The following is a 22,669-nucleotide window of genomic DNA, read 5'->3' on the forward strand; positions in this document are numbered from 1 at the left end:
CACTGCTGATTATGTCAATGCATATATAGTAATCTACTGGAACACAATCCTTTTTATTTCTTGGAAAGCTTTTGGGAGTAAATGTCTTCAAACCCAAGAAGTCTGAGAGAAGGAGGAAGCATCATGCTATAGTCTCTGACGGTTGCACTGGTGCTTTGCACAAACTGGAATAATAAAGATGAAATATCCAACTTCCAAGAGCATCAGGAAGATGAAATGACGGATGAAGCGCTCAGTGAATGTCTCAGGCAGTAACCATGTTGCACATTTTGAAGTATCACAATAGAAACAGTTGATGCTATTGGCAAAATATAAAATAACATTTTAAGCTTCACAAAAATGTTTTCATGCTTGTTTGAGGCTTTTGGGTTTTCCTAAAGAGTTAAGGGGAAATGGAAACACATTTGTCAAAAAAGTTCAGATGTCTATGATTCCATCCACTGGAGGTCTGTGCCATGCCAGAGGCACGAAATGCGAAAAATATCAAGGATTATCTCCATTTTTCTGAGATCTGGAGATGTTCTAGTTTGCAGCCTCTACTTCCTGTTTATCAAGAAGGGGCCAAACTAAAGGGCAGGACCGAAGCACTGGTCATGGAGCAGGTCTGGAGAAACCATGATCTAGCAGATCAGATCTCAGGTTCAGACTGCAAAAGACGCTGCAGGTAACGTCCAGCACAATCTGACAGTACTAGGAGGAAAGGAAAACATGGAACGCCTTAACCAGGTGGCTGTGGGACTTCCTGTTACAAACAAACAAAATGGACAATCAACCAGACATTGTGGTCACTGACAAGCAGCAGAAGACAGTCATTGTGAGGAGGCTGTGGAAGATGATGGAAACATCAGAAGAGAGAGAGACTTGATCCTGCATGTAGATGGTGCCACAGACTGAAGTCCTGATGTTTGAGTGTTACGTAAACCTTGTTCTGTTATAAAACCTCTCTGCTGACTCATTTCAACACAACAGTTTGCTCTCTTCAGTGAAAGCAGTTTGATCCTCTACACGTTTTGCTTTAGTATCATGGGAATGTTGGATACTTTGCTCCAGGACTCCATTTCTCTCTCTCTGTTTGTGGGTCTTGTAATCCTTCTGCTGGTTTATTTCACTGCCTCATCAATATTCAGCTCCCAATGGCACAAGAACGAGCCACCAGGACCCACACCACTTCCCTTCCTTGGGAATATGCTGCAGATTGACTTGAAGAAACCCTACAAAACATTCATGGAGGTGAGATTCTTGCAGTTATTTTTTAAACTACACTTTTTTTTTTAAACAAATGCGTTTTTTTCCTTTTACAAGTTCTACAAGAAATATGGTTCAGTTTTCACTGTTCATCTGGGGCCTAAAAAAGTGGTGGTCCTGGCAGGATACAGGACGGTGAAGGAGGCGCTGGTTAACCACGATGACGTGTTTGGAGACAGAGATCCAATGCTGATTTTTCAGGAACTCAGTCAAGGACACGGTAATGCCAGAAATGAGTAGGTTTTTCAATACTTAGCACCTTTTTTTTCAGTAATAATCATATTCTTTGCCTAAGGCGTAATCTGGAACAATGGAGATACGTGGAAAGAAATGCGGCGCTTCTCTTTGACCAACCTACGAGACTTTGGGATGGGGAAGAAGGCCTGTGAGGATAAAATCATTGAAGAATCTCAACACCTCACTGAAGTGTTTAAAAAACAAAAAGGTAAAAAAATTATCTCATTAATGATATCAGGAGATGATGCATCAAAATATCTTCTAATTTCTTTCCCTGGATTCCAGGAAAGGCTTTTGATACAACCCAGTCCATCTGCTATGCCGTCTCTAACATCATCTGCTCCATGGTTTATGGCAGCAGATTTGAATATGATGATCCAGAGTTTACGTCTATGGTAAACAGAATAACTAAAGGTGCAATCATTTTCGGCTCTCCCTCAATTCAAGTAAGTTTTCACTTAGGCCTGTAGCGATAAACGATAAATCAATTAATCGCACAATAAATTAAACCTATCGACCTCATTTTAATCATCGGCTTTATCGTTTCCTCCTGCCTTTTTTTCTTTCTCTTGATAACACTGATGAAAAAAGGCTCAACTCCGGTGCTCTCCACTGACCCTCCCTTCCTCATTTCCTTAGTGGAATGTCCAGCGCACACTACACGAGTTGTCGGCCCATTTTCAAAACCTGAGAGACACATTAGCCAACAGAAATCCTGGCTATAACGGTTCGATCGGGTTCGTCATGCCTTGTGGTGTCCAGCCACATGGGCACAAAATAATGGCTACAAGTCCAGTTAGCTAATTTTAAAACCAGGCATTAATCAATGCTTTACTAGAATCTACCTGTGGCTAGAGTCAGCATAAAGTCCTGACTGAATGAAAATCATTGTAACCTATTTATGTCACGTTAATGAAGAACAGCTGAAAACTTACCGGGTTTATCAACTGCGGTAGCAATTTGGCTCTAACTCCTCTCCTTGTCATTTCTATATTCTGTCTCGAAATGTTGAATAAATATTAATGTTGTTTCCACATATCATCTCCAATGGACTTCGGGTTGCGCCGTGTCAGCTGTTTGGGATTCCTCTCCGTAATTTCTCCTCAGAAAGCGCGGAGGAGAATCCGAGCTTTCTGGTTGGCTACCTGTCACATTCAACAGGCTGTGTTAAACTCCCAGTCGGGGAAAACCCTGATTTAGATCGGAGCGGCCACGAAGATCCACCGTAACACTCCACACACTGCAGGATGATTGGTAACGAAATCACCAGCGACAATCTTGGATCGGCCAACGATCTAAGGTTATCATAATGGGAAAATAGGGACAAAAAATCGTGTAGTGTGAATTATTGCATTAGGTAGTCTGATGTGTCCATCTTCCCTATTTAAATCTACTGATTACTGAAGGCCAATGCAGTATACAGACTTCATAATCTGCACTCTTTTGGTTGAATGCAGTATTTATTTCCACTTTGGTTTTATGTTGTTTAGTTTTTATTCAAGTACGTTTTTTGTTAATGGAGACTGAGAGTCCATTTTATTTTTGGTTGTTTTGTTAATTTAGTTTATCAGTTCCAGTGTTATGTGTTCTTTTGAAAATAAAGTGTATCTATCTATGGCAGGAAATCACATGCATTATTAGTCATTTCCATTAAATCAGTGTCAACTGGTCTTGAAACAATATTATCGTTTATCGCAATAATTTTTTTAGACAATTAATCGCTCAGCAAAATTTGTTATCGTGACTGGCCTATTTTCACTTCAATATTTTAAACCAGTTTAACTCTGCAGAACATTTATTTGTTCTTAGGAAAACATTCTTCTCCATATCACAGGCCTACAATCTCTTCCCAACACTTTTCAAAATGATTGCCAACAGAAGGATCATTCTGGAGATGAATGCTGCCAATCAGAAACAAAACTCTGCCCTGTTCAGCCATTTGAAAGAAACCCTCAATCCACAGATGTGCAGAGGATTAGTGGACGCCTTTCTGGTTCAGAAGCAGAAACTGGAGGTTAGGAGATGGAGAAACTACCTGTGGTTAGGAAATTGTTTAAAGAATATGAAAAATATACCAGCATTAACTTTGGTTCATCATTTCTCGTCATGCGATATTGATTTGGGCATATGTTTGTGTGCAGGACGCTGGAGTTATCAACAGTCAGTTCCATGATGACAACCTTTTCACAACCGTCTTCAACCTGTTTGCTGCTGGTACTGAGACCACCTCCACTACGCTCAGGTGGGGTCTCCTGTTCATGGCCAAGTTCCCTCAGATACAGGGTAAAGGTCTCCACTCTCCACCCGAACACACAAACAAGCTGCTTCAACAGCAAATCACCACTGGAACCACACTGGGATTTCCTCAGAATGTAACCATTTGTTCTGTTTTCTTTCTCAACAAGACAAAGTTCAGGAGGAGCTGAGACGAGTCATAGGAGACCGTCAGGTTCAGGTGGCAGACAGGAAAAACCTTCCTTACACTGACGCCGTTATCCACGAAACCCAGAGGATGGCAAACATCATCCCAACGTCGCTTCCACACAAAACCACTCGGGACGTCACATTCCAGGGTCATTTCATCAGGAAGGTAGGACTGGGTGAAATACGTCCTTTCAGCTGGTCAGTTACTGCTTTCTGCTTTCAAACCCAAGAACATTACCAGCTATTAAGGAACATAATTTATTTTGTGGAGCCATTTCACTGCTGTTGGTTGTGTATGTAATAATGACAGAGGAACACTCTTAAAATGTTAGCAAGGTTTACACTCTAAGCAGTCCTTTACAGTATAAATACTGTCCTAGTTAATAATGTTTGTTTCACCCTGTAATCTGCTGTGATTTCTCCAGGGAACCACAGTTTATCCTCTACTGATGTCTGTCCTCTGTGATGAGAGCGAGTGGGAAAAACCTCACTCCTTTTACCCTCCACACTTCCTGGACAGAGATGGAAAGTTTGTCAAACGAGATGCCTTCATCCCATTTTCTGCAGGTTTGTAGGCAGATTAAAGCCTGTTCATATAAAATATATTGATAAAATAACATACTATTATGTTTGTCCCTCTCAGGTCGCAGGGTTTGTCTTGGAGAGAGTCTGGCCAGGATGGAGCTCTTTATTTTCTTCTCCACCCTCCTGCAGCACTTCCGTTTCTCTCCTCCACCTGGAGTTTCAGAGGATGAACTGGACCTGACGCCGCAGACGGGCCTCACGCTCTCACCTTTACCCCATGAACTCTGTGCTGCTTCCCGCATGTGACCAAAATAAACATGTTCAATGTGTGGAGGCTGTGATACAAAGATTATCTAGAAACTACATGAAATAAACATTTTACTTCTATGTGTAACCACCTGACCGTGATAAAAGTGTGTCAAACACCACCAATCATATTTTTGGTGATAAATATGAATTTAAGCATGTTTTTTTGAAATTGCCTCCTTTTTTGGCTAAATGACCAGTATATGTCACAACAAATGGTTCAACAGACACCAACTAATTTACTGTAAACGGTTCATTTGGGATTTGAACAAAGAGAAAACAGGTTGCTTGTTTAAAAAGAGCATCAGAATGTGGAAGAAAAGTTATTAATGTGATTTTTAATGTCTCATTATTGCTGATGCTGGTCTTGGTATTTTTAAAACTGCCAATAGGAAATTTCAACACAACAAACCCTCTGATTCACAGCCAAAAGGAGAAAACGCCCACTTCCAGTGGAGGACAATGCCTTGTTGATGTCAGACAGAAAGAAAATAGTAGCACTTGATAAAACCAAAATATGCAGAATACTATGCATCATGAAACTGAGGCTACAATTCACACAAACGTTGCCTGGTCTGGTGAGTTTTGATTTTCAGACAGAGTGGATTCACAGTGGGAGGAACTGAGACTCCATAGATGATAGACAGATAACTGAAGTGGTTGATGATTAAACCAAAAGGTTAGAGAGGGCCAGACTGAAGGACAGCACAGAAACATGGATCAAGGCAGCAGCAGAGCGATAGAAGCCCAGATCTACCACACCAGGGTCAGACTGTGCAGAGATGCTCCTGAAACAATTCAGCATCTTACAGCAGGAAAGGAATATGTGCAACAAGTGGCTGGAATAGTGAACAGGAATGTGAGTGGAATATGAACTAGAGACCACTGGGTCAAAGAGGGAATCACCTCCCACTGAGTTGGAGAACGACTGAGCTGAAATCCTGTGAAACTTTCAGATACAAACAGACAAAATGGCATTTTGGTTGTTCATAAGCAGCAGAAAACAGCAGGGAGTGATGTGGCAACGCTCAATGATAGAAACATCAGGAAAGAGAGAAAGGGGGGGAGAGAAAAAGAGAGAGAGACAAAGAGAGAAACAGAGAGAGAGAGGAAGAGAGACAGAGAGAGACAAAGGGAGAGAGAGAGAGAGAGAGGGAGAGAAACAAAGAGAGAGAGAAAGAGAGAAACAAAGAGAGAGAGAAAGAGAGGCAAAGAGGGAGAGAGAGAAAGAAACAAAAAGAGACAGAAAGAGAGACCTGATTCTCAGTGTAAACATTACTGAAGACCAAAGTCCTGATGTTTCATGCTTGAAAAAGCTGCTACTTTAGCTGCTGACTCGTTTCATCTCCCCAGTGTTGCTCTCTTCAGTGAAAGCAGTTTGATCCTCTACACGGTTTGCTTTAGTATCATGGGAATGTTGGATACTTTGCTCCAGGACTCCATTTCTCTCTCTCTGTTTGTGGGTCTTGTAATCCTTCTGCTGGTTTATTTCAATGCCTCATCAATATTCAGCTCCCAATGGCACAAGAACGAGCCACCAGGACCCACACCACTTCCCTTCCTTGGGAATATGCTGCAGATTGACTTGAAGAAACCCTACAAAACATTCATGGAGGTGAGATTCTTGCAGTTATTTTTTAAACTACATTTTTCTTTTTTAAACAAATGTGTTTTTTTCCTTTTACAAGTTCTACAAGAAATATGGTTCAGTTTTCACTGTTCATCTGGGTCCTAAAAAAGTGGTGGTCCTGGCAGGATACAGGACGGTGAAGGAGGCGCTGGTTAACCACGACGACGTGTTTGGAGACAGAGATGCACCACCGATTATGGAAGAAATTAACCAAGGACACGGTAGGAAAGGAAAACAGAACACAGCATGAGATTTGATCAAATGCCTTAGTTTGTGACAAACCTCCAAACTTCTTAGTTATTATTTGATCTAAATCCTAGGAGTGTTATGGAGCAACGGTGACACATGGAGAGAAATGCGACGATTTTCTTTGAGCAACCTGAGGGACTTTGGCATGGGCAGAAAAGTGTGTGAGGACAAAATCACTGAGGAATGTCAGCAGCTGATGGAAGTGATCAAAAACTATAAAGGTACAATTTGTGTCCCAAATGAAGTTAAGAGAAGCTTCATTTGTACCGACAGATAAATTATTTTCTCTTGACCCAGGAAAACCTTTTGATACAACCCAACCAATAACCTACGCTGTCTCTAACATCATCTGCTCCATGATTTATGGGAGCAGATTTGAATATGATGATCCAGAGTTTGAATGTATGATCTCTCGAGTACATAAAATTAATCAGCTTTTAGGCTCCTCTTCAGTTCAGGTAGGTATAAATCACCATTCAATTACCCAATAGAAAAAATATACAAGTTGTCTGACAATAACTTCACTGAATTTTCTCTTATAGTCTTGACTGTTATAATATTTCAGAGTATATTATTATTATTATTATTACTACTACTGCTATTGTTGTTTCAATCTTGTTTTTATAATGGACGAAAAACTTATTTCTTTTTGTGCTATGCGTGTTTTACTTTATACAGGCATACAATCTGTTTCCATCACTTTTCAAGTGGATTGCCAACAGAAGGGAGTCTTACAATGTGGCGTCTGCTAACAGGAAACGAAACTCTGCCCTCTTCAGTCATTTGAAACAGACTCTCAACCCAGAGACGTGCAGAGGATTAGTGGACGCTTTTCTGGTTCACAAGCAAAAACTAGAGGTTAGAATTTTTCATTCTACTAACGTAAAATAACTTTATCAACTCAACTCTGCCTGCATTATATTCTAACTTGAAGGTCTTATTACACAATCAGTAAAAACTGCACTACCACTTCCTACTTTTATTTAGTATGAAGGTGACTAAATAAAAACAAGTATAATCATTTACTGTGAAAAGTTAGTTCAATTCTTAAAGTGTGGAAATTATTTGACCAGAATGTCTTCTTGGCCACTACAGTTCTATAAAAACATACAAACTAAAGCATGAGAATGTTAATAATAATTAGACTTCTTAACAGTTTGTTTAAATAACAGCTCTGTCCATGCGTAGGAAGCCGGGATGACCAACAACCATTTTCATGATAACAACCTTTCTATGACTGTCATGAATCTCATCGTCGCCGGTTCTGAGACAACGTCCACAACGCTGACGTGGGGTCTGCTGTTCATGGCCAAGTATCCACAAATACAAGGTAAGGACTTATTCTCAACTTATAGTAATAGCAAATTTCCAATAAGAATATAATCCAATCATGTAAGAAAAAGATAATGACAAAAAATAATTCTAACATTCTTTTTTGTGGTTCCTGTTTTACCTGTAAGACAAGGTTGAAGAAGAGCTGAGGGAAGTCGTAGGAGATCGTCAGGTTCAGGCGGCAGACAGGAGAAACCTTCCCTACACCAACGCTGTGATCCATGAAACACAGAGGATGGCAAATATTTTACCCATGTCGCTTCCTCACAGAACTACTAGAGACATTACAATTCAGGGACATTTCATTAAAAAGGTCAGAGCAAAAAGAAATGCATTAGAAACACAGTTCAGTTAAAACACCAAACACATTTTCACAGATTTTAGATGATAGACCACCACAGAATGGTGCATAATTGGAAAGTTGGTCTACATGTATTAGCTTCAACATACCTGTTGTACAATGGCTACTGGAAAAGATAAATGTATTATTGTTGATTTGCCATCCAGAAACCACTTGATGAGTGCTTGTTGGCTGTGCAGGAGGCTCCACTAATGTTTTTCTTCCAAAGATGTACAGTTGTATAACTGCGCATCTGGGGGGCGTGGCCAGCAGCAGCTTGTTTGGATTTAAAGTGACAGAGCCCTAAAACAGCTCATTATGAAATAAACTCAGAACTGAGCAGAGTGAAATGTTATCTATGAATGATTTGTGCAAAAGAGTTGATGAACATGTTTTGCATACTTCATGGACGAATCCTAATCTGTTCCAGGAAGCATAATAGGTCTTTAAAGAAATAAGGGAAACTTGTAAGAAATTGGATAATTCTTCATTATATGAGACAATGTTTCAGGAAATCCTAAGAGAAGAAAAGTTTCTTATAAGGTTTTCCAGACCATGTGGCTTCTTTGTTTTTAGGGTTTCACAAATTCATAGATATTTTTGCTGACACCATGAAAATCTCAAGCTCAGTTTGTTTAACAGGGAACTACGGTCTACCCTTTCCTGATGTCTGTCCTTTATGATGAAAGTGAGTGGGAGAAACCGCACACCTTCCACCCTTCCCACTTTCTTGACAAAGATGGGAAGTTTGTGATGAAAGATGCCTTCATGCCGTTTTCTGCAGGTTTGTAAATTGAGCCTTTCCATATTAGAGGGAACATTTTATTATAATGACCAGCGAATTGAGAATTAGTTTCATTTCTGCTTCAGGTCGCAGGGTTTGTCTGGGAGAAAGTCTGGCCCGGATGGAGCTCTTCATGTTTTTCACCAGCCTGCTGAAGCACTTTCGTTTTTCTCCTGCGCCCGGCGTTTCAGAGGAAGACCTGGAGCTGACTCCTCAAACTAACTTCTCTTTCTCCCCTCCGCCTCATCAGCTGTGCGCTATTCCACGTATGTGAGAAGGACAGCATGTTCTGTATAAAAATAATCTGCTTTGCTGCTATAAAAAATTAAGGCAATAAAAGTATCACTGAGTCACGTAGGTAGATTAGAGACACCACTGAATTATTTGTGCTTGAATTCTGAACTCTGTAACAAGCAGATTGTTTAGCAATGACTTTTTATCTTTTTCTTATAATTGTGTCAAAAATAGATTCAAAACAAAATAAAACAGAATAAAAAACATTTATTTTCAGTGAAGCCTTTTCTTGTTTTTGTTCATATTTATTTTTATTTCTATTTTTAATAATTTAACTGCACTGTTCCTGGCAGGAACCAAATTTCTGTCTTACAGAAAACATTTGTGACTCGGTTAAATCGAACATTTAATTAATGTCCAGCCTGCAAATCTGCAGTGAATGTGTGATGCTTTAATGTCATTATGGAGCAAAATCTCATATTTTTACTTATAAAATAGATACACATCCAATCCTATGCAAATTAATTTAGTGACATTAGATATTAATTTTTTAACCTCCTCAGTAAACATAACATTTTTAACCATTAAACGTTTTACATTGATTATAATCATGAATATGAAAGTTTGCTTGGACTAAAAAAAAAATCCAATAATATATATTTAAGAAATAATACATCATGTTACTAAATAATGCTTTTCCAAACTTAATAATTTGGTAACTCAAACAGAAGTTGTAAATGTTGTTTTTGTTTTATAGATCTGATTATTCAGTTTGTTGATGCATCATATTAAATTACATCATCGTTACAACTGTTGTATGTACAAAACAAAGAATGAAATGTAATAATAATGCTCTTATACAAAATATCTGCTTGAGTTTGGTTGAACATGTGGATCTTACAGAAATGCATGTTATCAAATAGAGCAAAAAATTAGCTCTATTTAATTTTTATGGACTGAAATAATCCATCTTTCATGCATGAAAATAAAAAAAAGAAACTAAAAGATTACAAACTTAAAGATAAGTATCTGAACGTAATCTATTCACAAAACCTTGCTTCTTTCTAAGTGTTTCAACTACATACTGTTAACAGAAATAATAGAAAATGCTGCATCTGTCCACTGGGTGGCAGCTGAGCAAAATAAAAACACCTCAGATCATAAACGGTCTAAGAAAAGACAAATAAATGTCTGTAAAATATGACAATAACAAAAGATGTCTTGTTATCTCTCTAAGTAGTTACATGCTACAGTCAACACCAGGAAATGAGCAAAAAACAAAGGAAAAAATTACCTGAGCATCAAAAACTACCAACATAAAGTTTCCTCTGTTTTTCTACTTGAACTGTATTGATTGTTCATCAATAAAGTTCCTCTGGTTTAAAAACTTGCATCCTATCTGTATCCCTGTGATATTTTACAAATCAACAAATTCTGTCTCAAGTTAAAAAGTATCAACTGTAAAATGTAACATTTGACCTATAAAAGATCTGGATTAATTTACAAGGGATGGAAGAATACTCTGTGCTAAATAAACATTCATGTTGTGCAACAAGAACATCTAAGTTTAGTGTAAACTTTAACCCTTCTGATCTATTAAACTTTGAACTAAATAACTTATTGTCAGCCAGTTCAGAACAGCTTAAGCATGTTTGCAGCACAACATCCTCAGCCTGGATAGTTTCTTCCATTTTTAGTTTTTTTTTCATAACATAATATTAAAACTTGCACTTTAGGGCCAAATGTTGGATATATATAATTATGTAGTTTAGAAGAACTGCAAAATAAGATTAAATTGCTCACTTTGAAGTTAAAAACTGTAAAATGTTGCAACTTCAGGGATCATAAAATATCCCTGAAGTTGCAGGTATATTATTTTTTTATTTAAAAAAAATAAAATATTTTTTTTCAGTCTGTGTCTGGTATGAGGATCTATAACCTCATATGAGGATCACCAGAACCTTTATGGTTCTGGTGATCCTCATATGAGGTTATAGATCCTTTAGGGTCTATAACCTTTAGGGTCTCAAGACATTTTGTGAGGAAAGAGTCAAAATCACACTTGAGTAATTCATGTATGTTCTCCATGCAGGAAACATTTTAAAGCTGTCTTTACCCAGAAATACTTTTCCATAAAGTAATTGGAAAAGGGATGTGCATGTGTGTTTTTGAAGAGTGTTAAACTTCAAAAAGTCTTCTTTTGGCTCATTTTGTTTTAGCTTCTTAATATGCACAGCTTACTTTGGTTGTTTCTGACATCTGATATGAAATACTGAAAATACATTTTCTTGGAAAAAACAATGTTCCAAACTGCCTGCTGTAAACCTCAGGCTCCACCTCCAGCTGCAGATTGGACTTTGCTTCTATCAACCTCAAATAAATGTCCTACAGTAAAGCTGGTGCACAGCGACAGGCATTAAACGTGTTGCAGTCATGGGAGCGATGGAGGTTTTTCTCCAGTCATTCAGCCCAGTTTCAGTTTTAGGGACTGTGGTTTTAATCCTCATTGGGTTTCACTTCATTCTCTCTAAATCCAGGCCTCAGGGCCACAGACAGGGACCACCAGGACCAAAACCCCTTCCCATCGTTGGCAACCTGCTGCAGCTGGATGTGAAGAGACTTGACCAAGCACTCATGAAGGTGAGGCACAACTGATCTCAACATTGTCCTCAACTATACTTTATGTATTTTTGCAATTTACCTTCTTTTAAACTATTATATATCTTGTTTTTTTATCCATGCTTGCCCTGAACAAAAGAACATTGGGCCACTGTTACACCAAAACCTGATTATGTTGAAAGACTTAAATGCTGTGCAACTAATAGTATTCTAGTACTATGAAGGAAATCATTTCATCATACATACATATTCTAGCTCAATTGTACCTATTTATCACACATTGCAGTTTATTTTATCATTAAAAGTTTTCTATCTAAAGAAACTGAGCAGATTGCATCAAGATATTACGTTTTCGCCAACCCGTCGCACTGAGCATGCATGCAGTGACAGAGAAAAGGAAAACTCCCTTTAAACAGGTAGAAACCTCCAGCAGTACCAGAACCTGGCTCAGACAGGTTGGCCGGGCAGCGTGGCAGACTCTGTTGATCCTGCTCCATTCATCACTGTGTTGGGGGGGATGTCAGTCCTGCTGGTTGTAGGGTGCTGTAGGGGCTTGTAGTGAGTTACATCCTTTTTTGGATGTGGGGCCGTTGAGGGTTTGGTTGGCTGGGTGGTGAAAATGGAGCTGGACGTGGTGTTAGTTGGGACTGGGGCGATGCTGTTGCCTTGCTGCTGCAGTGTGCTGTGTGGCGAGGGGCAGGGTGTGGTGGGGGTCGTTTGGAGTGGGGACCGACTATGGGGACCAGGTGTTCTCATCAGTTTTTGGGGGGCAGAAGTCTCATGCCCTTGTCAATGGGTGATTCACAGTGTCTGTGTTTCATGTTTGTGAGCTGGAGTATTTGCACAACCCCAAAGTCTTCTTGCCATTTGGGGGCTGGGATATAGATCGGACCCTGTGGTCATGGTTGAGGCTGTGGATAAACCTGGGGCCTTGTGAGCCATTTGGGGTTGAGGCCAGCATTCTGGATCTCCAGACACATTAGGTTTTTGGATTACTGGTCCTAATTGTGGTGGCTGGCCCTTCTGCCATGGTGCAAACTGAGCTGAAGTATCGTTTTTGATTATTCTTCTTCAGCATTTTAGTTTTGTCTGAACTCCTCCAGCACATAATATAATTTCATTTTCTTTATCTCTTTCATCATAGCTTTCTAAGACGTATGGATCTGTGTTCACTGTCCACGTGGGACCAAAGAAGACAGTGGTCCTGACAGGGTATAAGGCAGTAAAAGAAGCATTTGTCAGCTATGCTGAGGAGTTTGGAGAACGAGTAGCACACACCGTGGCTGAAGAAGCAAACCTGCATCACGGTACAGAAGGTTTACAATGTTTCACATGTAGAGAAGTTAGTTTACTGACTTATCTTATTAAACTGTTTTAAACAGGTATTGTATGGGCCAATGGAGACTCCTGGAAGGAAATGCGCCGCTTTGCTTTGACCAATCTAAAGGACTTTGGGATGGGAAAGAAAGTATGTGAGGAGAAAATCATTGAGGAATGTCACTTCCTCATCCAGAAGTTAAAGGAGTTTAAAGGTAACAGCAGAGAGAAAGAAGTTATTTATTGAAGAAGAGCACATGTATTTATGTTTTCCATAAAGTGATTGAGTTTTGTGGCTCATATTGAGACGTTTTGTGCAATCTGTGTCCTACATATCATGGAAAAAGGTCAGAGCATTTTCAATTTGTGGAATTAGTGCAAAAGTCTCACAGAGGAGTCAAGATTACTGGATATTTATATTTAAACTTTTCCCTAATTCTATCAACAAGCATAGAAAGATACATGGTATTCTACAGAAGTAAGGCCAAAAAAGTCTTGAGTGTTTTTATCTACTGGAGTTGCTTGAGAAGCTTTTATTTGTACTTTTGTAAATACTAATATAGAATGACTAACTTTTTTCTTTAACCTGAGGCATAATAGTTAACTGCTGCTAAGAGCTATTATTTGAGATCCAACTTCAAAGCAAGCAAACAATTATCTTAATAGAATTATTAACTCTAACTTAATTAGAGTTAGTGTTGAATTATGCTTTTCTGGTTTCTTTGTTGCAGGTGAAGCTTTTGATTTGTCCCAACATATGAACAATGCAGTTAGTAATATAATCTGCTCCATGGTCTATGGCAAAAGATTTGAATATGATGATCTAGAGTTCACTACCATTGTAAATCGAACAACCCAAGGCCTTCAACTGTTAGGCACACCAGCAATAAAGGTGTGATTCAACTGTTTAAAAGCATAAAATCTGTTAACGTTGAACTGAACACAAGACCTAGAGAAGTCACAGTTTATGTTCTGTTCACCATCAGCTGTACAACATGTTCCCAAAGATTGGCAAACTGGTGTTTTCAGCCAGAAAGAAAATGAGAGATATATTCACTGCCAATAAACAACATCATCTGATGCTGCTGAACCGTTTGAAAGAGACCCTCAGTCCTCAGATGTGCAGAGGAGTTGCAGACGCTTTCCTCATCCGTCAACAGCAACACAAGGTCAGAATGATGTAAATCCCACAATGCACTGTATTAATCTACTTTCAGCTTCAACAGGAAAGGTGCATTTCAGGGAGGAAACTTTGACCATGGGCAGGTTAAAACCTAGGACTAAGACAACATTCATTGTGTTTGCATCATTGCTGCATCAGCAGTGGATCTCTGCTTGCACTCGTCATCTATTAGGACAATATGGAGGACAAAGTGCATTAGCTTCTCACCTCCTTTCCTCTGCTGGCAGAGAGAGAGAGTCACTAATTGTTCAGGAGCTTTGGAAGAGACATAAAGGTTACGGTTTTGTTTATCCAGTATCTATAATTCTGGCCAAAGGAATAAACCTGGTTCCTGGTTTTATTTAGAATTCTGCAGTAGGAACCTTGGAATTACAGGTTCCCCAAGAATGCTGATTACTGACTCCCAGATCTCAGAATGGAGAAAAGCTATCAGCTTTTTCAGCTCTGAGAAGTACATGAACACTGGCCACGGACCAACCAAATGCTACTGATGCTGAGCTAAGAAGACATCCCAACCATCCATGATGACCTGTGCTACCCATGCTTTTAGCTGCCTGAGCTAAAAGCAGGTTGCAGTTGTTTTAGCCTCCAGCCTCTAATAGGAAACAAACTCCAGGTCAAGCACTATAGCCCATTTGGGTTAGGGTTAGTCACTATAGCCCATTTGAAAACAGAGCTGATGTGCTTCAAAGCTAATGTGTGCCAGTTGACAACACTCTGCAACAGTCGGCCAAGCTCCTGGATTTACAGTTACTTATTCCTCATCTTGTTTTGTTACTTGTTTGTGAATTAGAACATTTTCTATAATTAATGGAACATATGAACATTAATGCAGATTAAGGAACAGAATTTTCCTCTTCTTTTGTGCTGTTTTAAACTTTGTTGACACAATCATATTTTAGGCACGCAAACTGTCAATACACTCTCAATGGGTTTTTGGATGATTGTCTGAAAACCAGCTGATCTTCTGCAGGAATCTGGGATCACCGACAGTCACTACCACAATGACAACCTGCTGGCGATGATTATGAACCTTTTTGCTGCTGGAACTGAAACAACATCTAGTACACTGAGATGGGCATTCCTGCTTATGGCCAAATATCCAAAAATACAAGGTGAGGAGTAATATGTACTTCTGGATTTTGTATCAAATGGACATTAAGCAGAAGTCCTTTGGTTTCTGGAGACAGTAATTATTGTGCCATTGTCATTTACTGACTTTGATCTTTCAGACCAGGTCCAGCAGGAGCTGAGGAACGTGATTGGAAGTCGCCAGGTTCAGGTTGAGGACAGACAGAACCTGCCTTTTACAGACGCCGTCATCCATGAGACACAGAGAGTGGCCAACATCCTTCCTTTGGCTATTTCTCACAGAACCAGCCAAGACATCACGTTTCATGGATATTTTATTGAGAAGGTAGGAATGTACACTTGAGGGTCCATTATTATGAACTTCATTTTTAAGCTCATTGTTGGAGGACTTTGCCAGCTTGACTGGTGAGATCAAATTTACATACGAGGCAAGACAAAAATTTGACATTGTAGTTTATGGGAAAATGATGACGGGTTGAAAAAGACTGATTTGTCTTCCTGCATATACGCTCTTTGGTTCCCTGTTACTTTGTTGGGTTCTCCCACATGTTCCCTTGAGTTCTGTGTCACTGTTGATCTGCTCCACAATGACTGACTTTATCCGTAAGTTTCTACATTGATCTTCATTAAACATTGCACCATGAGAATACTCCTGTCCTCTCTGGATCTTTGGTCCATGACACCTTTGACCTGCTTTTGGCACCGGATGCTTTTTTTACTTGCAGGGCAGAAAAAGTTTGATGTAAATAATTTTCCTCCAGATTTTTCTAGGCAGAATCTGTCAGGTTTGAAGAGATGATTACACAGTCAGAACATTCAACTCCCCCTACAATGGGATATTGATCAGTCTCTTCACCATCTTCAGATAATAAAAAATCCAGCTCAGGAGGAAGACGGTTAGATCTTGCAGATTACTTCTTCTTGATGTTTGAAGTTCAGGTTTACCTCATTAATTCCTGTTGGATATGGAAGTGAAGCAAACAGGTTTGGGGGAGATTAATTGTCTTTGTTGCCAGGTAACTGTCAGTCAATTTGTATTTTAGATCAGTGGTAAGGTGGTCTCATTTCCATGTGTTCAAAAATCCATGAAATTGAAAATGTTTAATGTAAATGATGACTGATTTGTGTTTTTTAGGGAACTCCAGTAATTGCTGTTTTAACGTCCGTCCTGCAAGATGAGAGCCAATGGGAGAAACCGAACGTCTTTTATCCAGGCAACTTCCTCAGCAAAGATGGGAAGTTCCTCAAGCGAGACGCCTTCATGCCTTTTTCAGCAGGTTAGCCTGGTTATTGTTTTATATAGATCCGTACTCTACAGGCATTGGCTGAGGATCTGTTTCTAACAGGTCGCAGGGCTTGTCCTGGAGAGAGTCTGGCCAGAATGGAGCTTTTCATCTTCTTCACCACGCTCCTGCAGAACTTCAGGTTTTCTCCTCCACCTGGAGTTACAGAGGAAGAACTTGATATAACTCCACGAGTTGGTGGTATTCTGAGCCCTCAACCTCACATGCTGTGTGTTACCCCTTTAAATTAAGGAGGGGCTTATATGTGGAAAAAGTTTTACTTTATACCTAACAGGAATCAAAAAAAATGTCCTAAAACAGAGAAAATTTGTGGTAACATTTATTTGAAGGGGGGTGAATAAGATTGTCATGACACTGTCATAAACTTGACATAGCACCTGTCATGAACATTACGTCTTCATCAATATTTATGACTGTTGTCATAAAGTGTCATTCGGTAAATCATGACACTTTTAATACAAAGTTGACATTATTGAAAATGTCTTTGTTATGACAACTTGTCATTAACCAAGAAATCATGATCTGACATAAATTTGTCATAATACTAGTCATAATGATTTATTACACTAGCAAAAGATTTAACAAAACAATAATTAATATTTCCACTCCCTGAAATAAAGCAAAACAAGTAGGACAAGCAACAGATTTCATTAAGCTTTATTACACTGTCAAATGATTTAATAACAGACTCATCAACATTTTTTACATCAACTAAAGTGGAGCAAATAGCACCAGTTATGAATATGTCATTAAGTGTTATTACAGTGTCATGAAGTAAAGTGAAACAAGTAACAACAGTTATGAAAATGTAATTTAGTGTTATTACAGTGTCAAATGTTATGCTAACAGAGTCATTGATATTAAGTCTTACCACAAGTGAAATGAAACACACTGGACTACTTATAACTACCATCATAACTGTAGAACAAACCCTTTGTACAAAACAAAAGATAACTTGTTTTAACATAACAGAGGGTTTAACATCTGGTCAGTATATTGTTACTCTGAAATACTGATTGAAAAACTAAAACAGAATTACTTATTCTTTCACTTAAGAAAATAGGTTCTTTCAACAGTAAAATTTTTTGCTTTGATTATGTCAGCCATCTCCTTGGTAATAGCCTTCCTGTAATGCTCTGAAAATAGAAGTACTTCTTGTTTTCATTTCACGTAAGCAGCTCTTTGAAGGTGTCCAGAAATGCTCAGAAATTACAGCTGTTCTTGCAATAGTTAATCATGGTGAAAGCCTTTTCATGAATTCAAACTTGGTGAATCTCTTCTGGAGATTCACCAACACATGCTGTTCTTATTGTTTTTCTTTACTTATGTAAAGCACCTTGAAATGCCTTGCTGCTGAAATGTGCTATACAAATAAAATTTGATTGATTGATCGATCACTTAAATAACATAACAAAAACAAAAAACAATGTCATTTATTTAAATACCATTCCAAAAATGTCCCTTGCTGCACACTCTCAGAATGGTAGACTGGCAGACAAATGTCGAGTTAACATGACTGGTTGTTATAAAGTGCAATACAATTATTTCTTAATACAAGTAGCATAATAAATGGAGCTGACAAAATTATTCTGATCAAATATTTGGCAGAAGTTCAGACAGACTGCCACTGTTGTTATTCAGAATGCATAATTTAATGTATAGTTTTAGGCACATGAGTGTATCTTTTTACTTAATGAGCATTCTAATGAGTATCTGACCATAAGTCAGAGTATCTGACTTATGGTTGTTTGCAAGAAGCTTATTAATAAATAAATTGATTTAACACCAGTTTTTAGTTGTCTAAAATGTAACTTTTTAACTCAACTGGTGAATGTTGATTCCTGCTCCCCCTTCTAAACTTACCTGGCCCTTCCCACCCACACAAGGTGTGAATATTCACATGGTGAAAATATTAACACAAAAACAACTTACCTAATTTTCTTGGGGAATATTTCATCTGGTTCTTTCTCCTTGGTCAAACAGGGACTTCTTTCTCTGGTTTCTGGTCCTTATTATCCTCCTCCACACTCGTAGCATGTCTTCATTAGCCAACCTTGTCCCCCCACCATGTGTCCTTAGGCTAGCCTGGGTTTTCATGTGGCTAAAGCTGCCAAAGCAAAGAACACAAACACTGTGTCACATCAGCCAAGTCGCTAACATATTAGCTTTTAATTTGTTAGATTAAAATTGGAGGGAAAAAACTAATTTGACTGTCTTTAAAATATGTTTAATATTAAAAGGGCTAACGTTACAGTAATGGAGTTTAATAACTTTAGCTAACATTAACTTACAGCAAGGTAGGATTGGCTTGAATTGCTTATAGCTAACATTACAGAGAAAGAGAACATAGTCAATGTTATTTTCTCAAAGAAAATGTAAAGTTAATAAGACACATACCTCATATGTATTTGGTGTCAAACTGGCTTCTTTTTAAACAGGAGGTCTGGCCGTTATAACCTGTGTTCGGTTTGCCCCACAATATGGAAGATTTCTTCTTCACCAACAGACTGCACGCCTGTTCGTGCACTGCTGCCTCGCACTGGTGGAGATGGTGTATTGCACTACCTTGTGTTTAGAAATGGGGTCCAACCGACCTCACACATTTGCCACAGTCCTCTACGTTTGCCTCAGTCCTCGCACGCACAAGGGTTAAAACAACCTTAAATAATGTTTCGAATGCTAAGTTCATAAGTGCTTTGTAGACATCTTGCTGCAAAACTTTAGGATCAATTAAATTAAGAAAATTAAGACTAAACAACATGGTAGAGCTATATAATATTACTACATAAAGCTAATTTTTAAAGTTTAATCGGTAATACTTTTATAACAAATTTATGTCAGATCATGATGTCTTGGTTAATGACAAGTTGTCATAATGAAGACATTTTCAATAATGTCAACTTTGTATTAAAAGTGTCATGATTTACCGAATGACGATTTATGACGACAGTCATAAATATTCATGAAGACTTATTGATGTTCATGACAGGTGTTATGTCATGTTTATGACAGTGTCAAGACAGTCTTATTAACCCCCCTTCAAATAAAGTGTACTCCTCAAATATCCACTATCAATCACCATCACCATGTATTCAGACTTTTTGTATGTTCATCAAGTCAAAATCATTGTTTGTGGAGCTAAGCTACCTTTAAATGACATTTTGTGCTTTGAAATGGATGATGGTTATGTTGGACCTCCAGCCTTGTACGAGTCAAACTGCAGGAGTAAAGGGCATAACTGCTGAATCAACAGTCCACTGCATTTAAAACAATTTGATTCCATCAGTAGGAAGAGGAGGAGTTTCAGGAAAGATAGTTTGTGATGGAAAACGTAAAACTCTGGAGCCAAAACAAACACGCCCTCTTTGCAGCACCGCTGCATCAGGACAGGATCTCTCTTTCACCTGTCGTTCGTTTGGGCCACATCAGCGATACAACCTGAAACCTCCTCCTGCTGGCAGAGAAAAGGTCCGCTCCTTGCCCTTTGGAATGAAAAGCATCCATGGGACTGCATTGCATCTGCCCAGCCAAAGAAACAAACCTGATTTTATTCAGAACTCTGTAGAAGGAATCTTGCAATTACAGGTTTTCTAAGATTACCATCAACACATCCATGATTTCTTACTTCAATGCATCTATCAGTGCAATAATTGATAAAGAAGAGGAGAGGACGTCTTCCTCAATCAGTTTTTTCAGTCTGACCTGCCAAGAACAACATACTTCTCCTCCTACATTTAATCTAGGCCAAGTTGTTCTTTCAGGTCCAGTAGATCAAACATTAGTGAGAGAATCTGTTTAGATGGTTGCATAAGAGCTTTACTAAGAAATGATGAAATGCCTAAGATGTACAGTGATACCTATTCAAATTTAATAGTGAGTAATATTTGTCCTTTTTTTAAATGACATTTTAAGCTTTTCATTAATCTGAACTCAATCTAGTACAATGTGCTCTGTGGCTAATAGCAGCAGATCTGAGGATTTTCAAAAAGACTTTAAAGTTGAGCTGGACTGTCATTATTTCATTGTTGCATTGTTTCTCCTAATACTGCATGACATATTTTAATAAATTAACTAATCATCTCAAAAGCAGACCTTGAATACTGCTTTCAAGGAAGATGTATGTTTGGATTCAATGGAACTAGTAGATTATCAGTGATTAATAAAGTAAATATTACTTTTCAAACTATACCACTTATTTTATTTTACCACAAAGGGGCAGCAAAGATAATCTACTTCTGAACCACAGATCTTTGTGAAGAACTCTTGCAACACATGCTGCTGATTCCAACAAAAATATTAGAAAATGCTGCATCTGTCCACTAGGTGGCAGCTGAGAAAGATCAGATCATAAAATGTCTACAGAAAATACAATTGTTTGTTGCAAAGTATCAGCAAGTAGGAGAAACCTTTTATTAGTACTCTAAGCAGTTACATGCTGTAATCTGTGAGACGAGTTCAGAAAACAAGAAAAAAATGAAGGTTTAGGAAAAGGTTAACTGAACATTGAAAAATACTAATAATAATATAAGGTTACCTGTAGTTTAAAAACTTGCATTCCATCTAAATTCTATCTATGGGACAAAATGACACATAACTTGCCAAGAAAAACAACAGGATGGGTAGTTTTAGTGTTAAAACTTTTTCAGAAAAAACTGAGAATCGTTTGAACTCTTCAAACACTGAAGGTGCTACGAGGGACTCTTTAGACATCAGTGCTTTTATTTTGAAGGTGTAGAACCCTGGTGCTGTCTAAGATCACGTCTCCAAGAAAACAAAACATCTTCTGTCTGGTTTCAATGGAGTGGAGCAACAGATCTAATCAACCAGCCAAACTACATGCAATGATCCATCTGGCAAAAGTTAATATAAATCTATAAGGACCACAAGAACCTTCAGGGCTCATTTTGTTTTAGTTTCTTAATATGCACAGCGTACTTGGGTTGTTTCTGACATCTGATATAAAATACTGAAAATACATTTTCTTGGAAACAACGTAATGTTTCAACCTGCCTGCTGCAAACAGGGCTTAAAGTAAAAAAAAAAATCCTGAGCCTGAATCCCTCAACATTAAATAAGAGTCCTTTCAGTCAATGTTCTTGCAAGTAATTTAGAACATGCAACATTACCAACTAAATCAGTTTCTCAACCTTTTTCGGGCCAGCGTCCCCTATCCCATATCCAGATCCCTCACCCCCCGCACCAAAGAATTTGCAGGCTACTTTGCACTGACTATTATTTTATAATTAATATTACTGTCACTATTGTAGATGTTTTGATTTTTATGCTTGTTTCTGTATTTATCGTCAAAATAATTTCCCAGAGAACAAAAAAGCCATGGGAATAGAAATTATTTTCACAGGTGTCTACAAAAAATGCAATGAACATTCAAGTTAAAATTAGTAGGCCTACCAGCAGCCAATCAGAGTGGAAAACATATTCTTGTTCTTTGCCATTTTCTAGTTGTTAAATATTTCACAAAATGATCAGATAAAAGATGTACAACATGCCAGTTTAAACTTTGATCTATTTGCAAACCGACTGAGCTCTGCAACATTAAAACATTGACAGAACTGTAACTACATTAATCATAGCTCTTCTTCTCTTCTGTGTTTCTGTCTGTTTCTGGTGGCGCAGCGCTGTGCTGCCTTCAGGAGAATGGGACAGAGTATCATCCATAAAACTTCACCCACATGGGATTTATTGTGCAAACCAGAGCTGTCAGTGGAAAAACAAAGTTCCAGGTCCTTTTAGTGCCATACAAATATGAGACAGAAACATGGATTATATCTTTATATAGACGTGTCTATTGATTATAGATTAATAGTTTTACTACAAATAACAAATCTGG

General features: G+C 38.4%; 3 protein-coding genes across 3 annotated transcripts; all 3 read left to right on the plus strand.

The window, feature by feature from the left end:
- The first annotated feature begins 954 nt into the window (after positions 1-954).
- LOC106929581 (cytochrome P450 2K1-like) lies at positions 955-4,898 on the plus strand. Its single transcript, XM_088002019.1, has 9 exons — positions 955-1,230; positions 1,303-1,465; positions 1,541-1,690; positions 1,768-1,928; positions 3,317-3,496; positions 3,624-3,765; positions 3,888-4,072; positions 4,332-4,473; positions 4,550-4,898. The coding sequence occupies exons 1-9, from the start codon at positions 1,024-1,026 to the stop codon at positions 4,735-4,737; spliced, it is 1,518 nt and encodes a 505-aa protein (XP_087858145.1). The 5' UTR covers positions 955-1,023; the 3' UTR covers positions 4,738-4,898.
- A 1,131-nt stretch (positions 4,899-6,029) lies between these two features.
- Positions 6,030-9,572, plus strand: LOC106929582 (cytochrome P450 2K1-like). Its single transcript, XM_015006619.2, has 9 exons — positions 6,030-6,352; positions 6,426-6,588; positions 6,688-6,837; positions 6,914-7,074; positions 7,295-7,474; positions 7,805-7,946; positions 8,077-8,261; positions 8,931-9,072; positions 9,159-9,572. The coding sequence occupies exons 1-9, from the start codon at positions 6,041-6,043 to the stop codon at positions 9,344-9,346; spliced, it is 1,623 nt and encodes a 540-aa protein (XP_014862105.2). The 5' UTR covers positions 6,030-6,040; the 3' UTR covers positions 9,347-9,572.
- A 2,059-nt stretch (positions 9,573-11,631) lies between these two features.
- Positions 11,632-19,545, plus strand: LOC106929574 (cytochrome P450 2K1-like). The gene is made up of 9 exons (XM_088002018.1): positions 11,632-11,946; positions 13,070-13,232; positions 13,308-13,457; positions 13,974-14,134; positions 14,229-14,411; positions 15,399-15,540; positions 15,658-15,842; positions 16,653-16,794; positions 16,864-19,545. The coding sequence occupies exons 1-9, from the start codon at positions 11,740-11,742 to the stop codon at positions 17,049-17,051; spliced, it is 1,521 nt and encodes a 506-aa protein (XP_087858144.1). The 5' UTR covers positions 11,632-11,739; the 3' UTR covers positions 17,052-19,545.
- Positions 19,546-22,669: the final 3,124 nt, after the last annotated feature.

The sequence above is a fragment of the Poecilia mexicana genome, unplaced genomic scaffold, assembly GCF_051168715.1.
Source record: "Poecilia mexicana isolate PSO_F unplaced genomic scaffold, ASM5116871v1 scaffold_21, whole genome shotgun sequence".
NCBI lineage: Eukaryota > Metazoa > Chordata > Actinopteri > Cyprinodontiformes > Poeciliidae > Poecilia > Poecilia mexicana.

What these genes read in the sequence shown, in the direction of transcription:
- LOC106929582 (XM_015006619.2), top strand. Translation starts at nt 6,041, where the DNA reads ATGCTTGAAAAAGCTGCTACTTTAGCTGCTGACTCGTTTCATCTCCCC. An exon ending in CCTACAAAACATTCATGGAG is followed by an intron (nt 6,353 to 6,425) that starts GTGAGATTCTTG and finishes TCCTTTTACAAG; the next exon opens with TTCTACAAGAAATATGGTTC. An exon ending in TTCACAAGCAAAAACTAGAG is followed by an intron (nt 7,475 to 7,804) that starts GTTAGAATTTTT and finishes GTCCATGCGTAG; the next exon opens with GAAGCCGGGATGACCAACAA.
- LOC106929574 (XM_088002018.1), top strand. Translation starts at nt 11,740, where the DNA reads ATGGGAGCGATGGAGGTTTTTCTCCAGTCATTCAGCCCAGTTTCAGTT. An exon ending in TTGACCAAGCACTCATGAAG is followed by an intron (nt 11,947 to 13,069) that starts GTGAGGCACAAC and finishes CTTTCATCATAG; the next exon opens with CTTTCTAAGACGTATGGATC. An exon ending in CTTCATGCCTTTTTCAGCAG is followed by an intron (nt 16,795 to 16,863) that starts GTTAGCCTGGTT and finishes TGTTTCTAACAG; the next exon opens with GTCGCAGGGCTTGTCCTGGA.
- LOC106929581 (XM_088002019.1), top strand. Translation starts at nt 1,024, where the DNA reads ATGGGAATGTTGGATACTTTGCTCCAGGACTCCATTTCTCTCTCTCTG. An exon ending in GGAACTCAGTCAAGGACACG is followed by an intron (nt 1,466 to 1,540) that starts GTAATGCCAGAA and finishes TCTTTGCCTAAG; the next exon opens with GCGTAATCTGGAACAATGGA. An exon ending in TTCAGAAGCAGAAACTGGAG is followed by an intron (nt 3,497 to 3,623) that starts GTTAGGAGATGG and finishes GTTTGTGTGCAG; the next exon opens with GACGCTGGAGTTATCAACAG.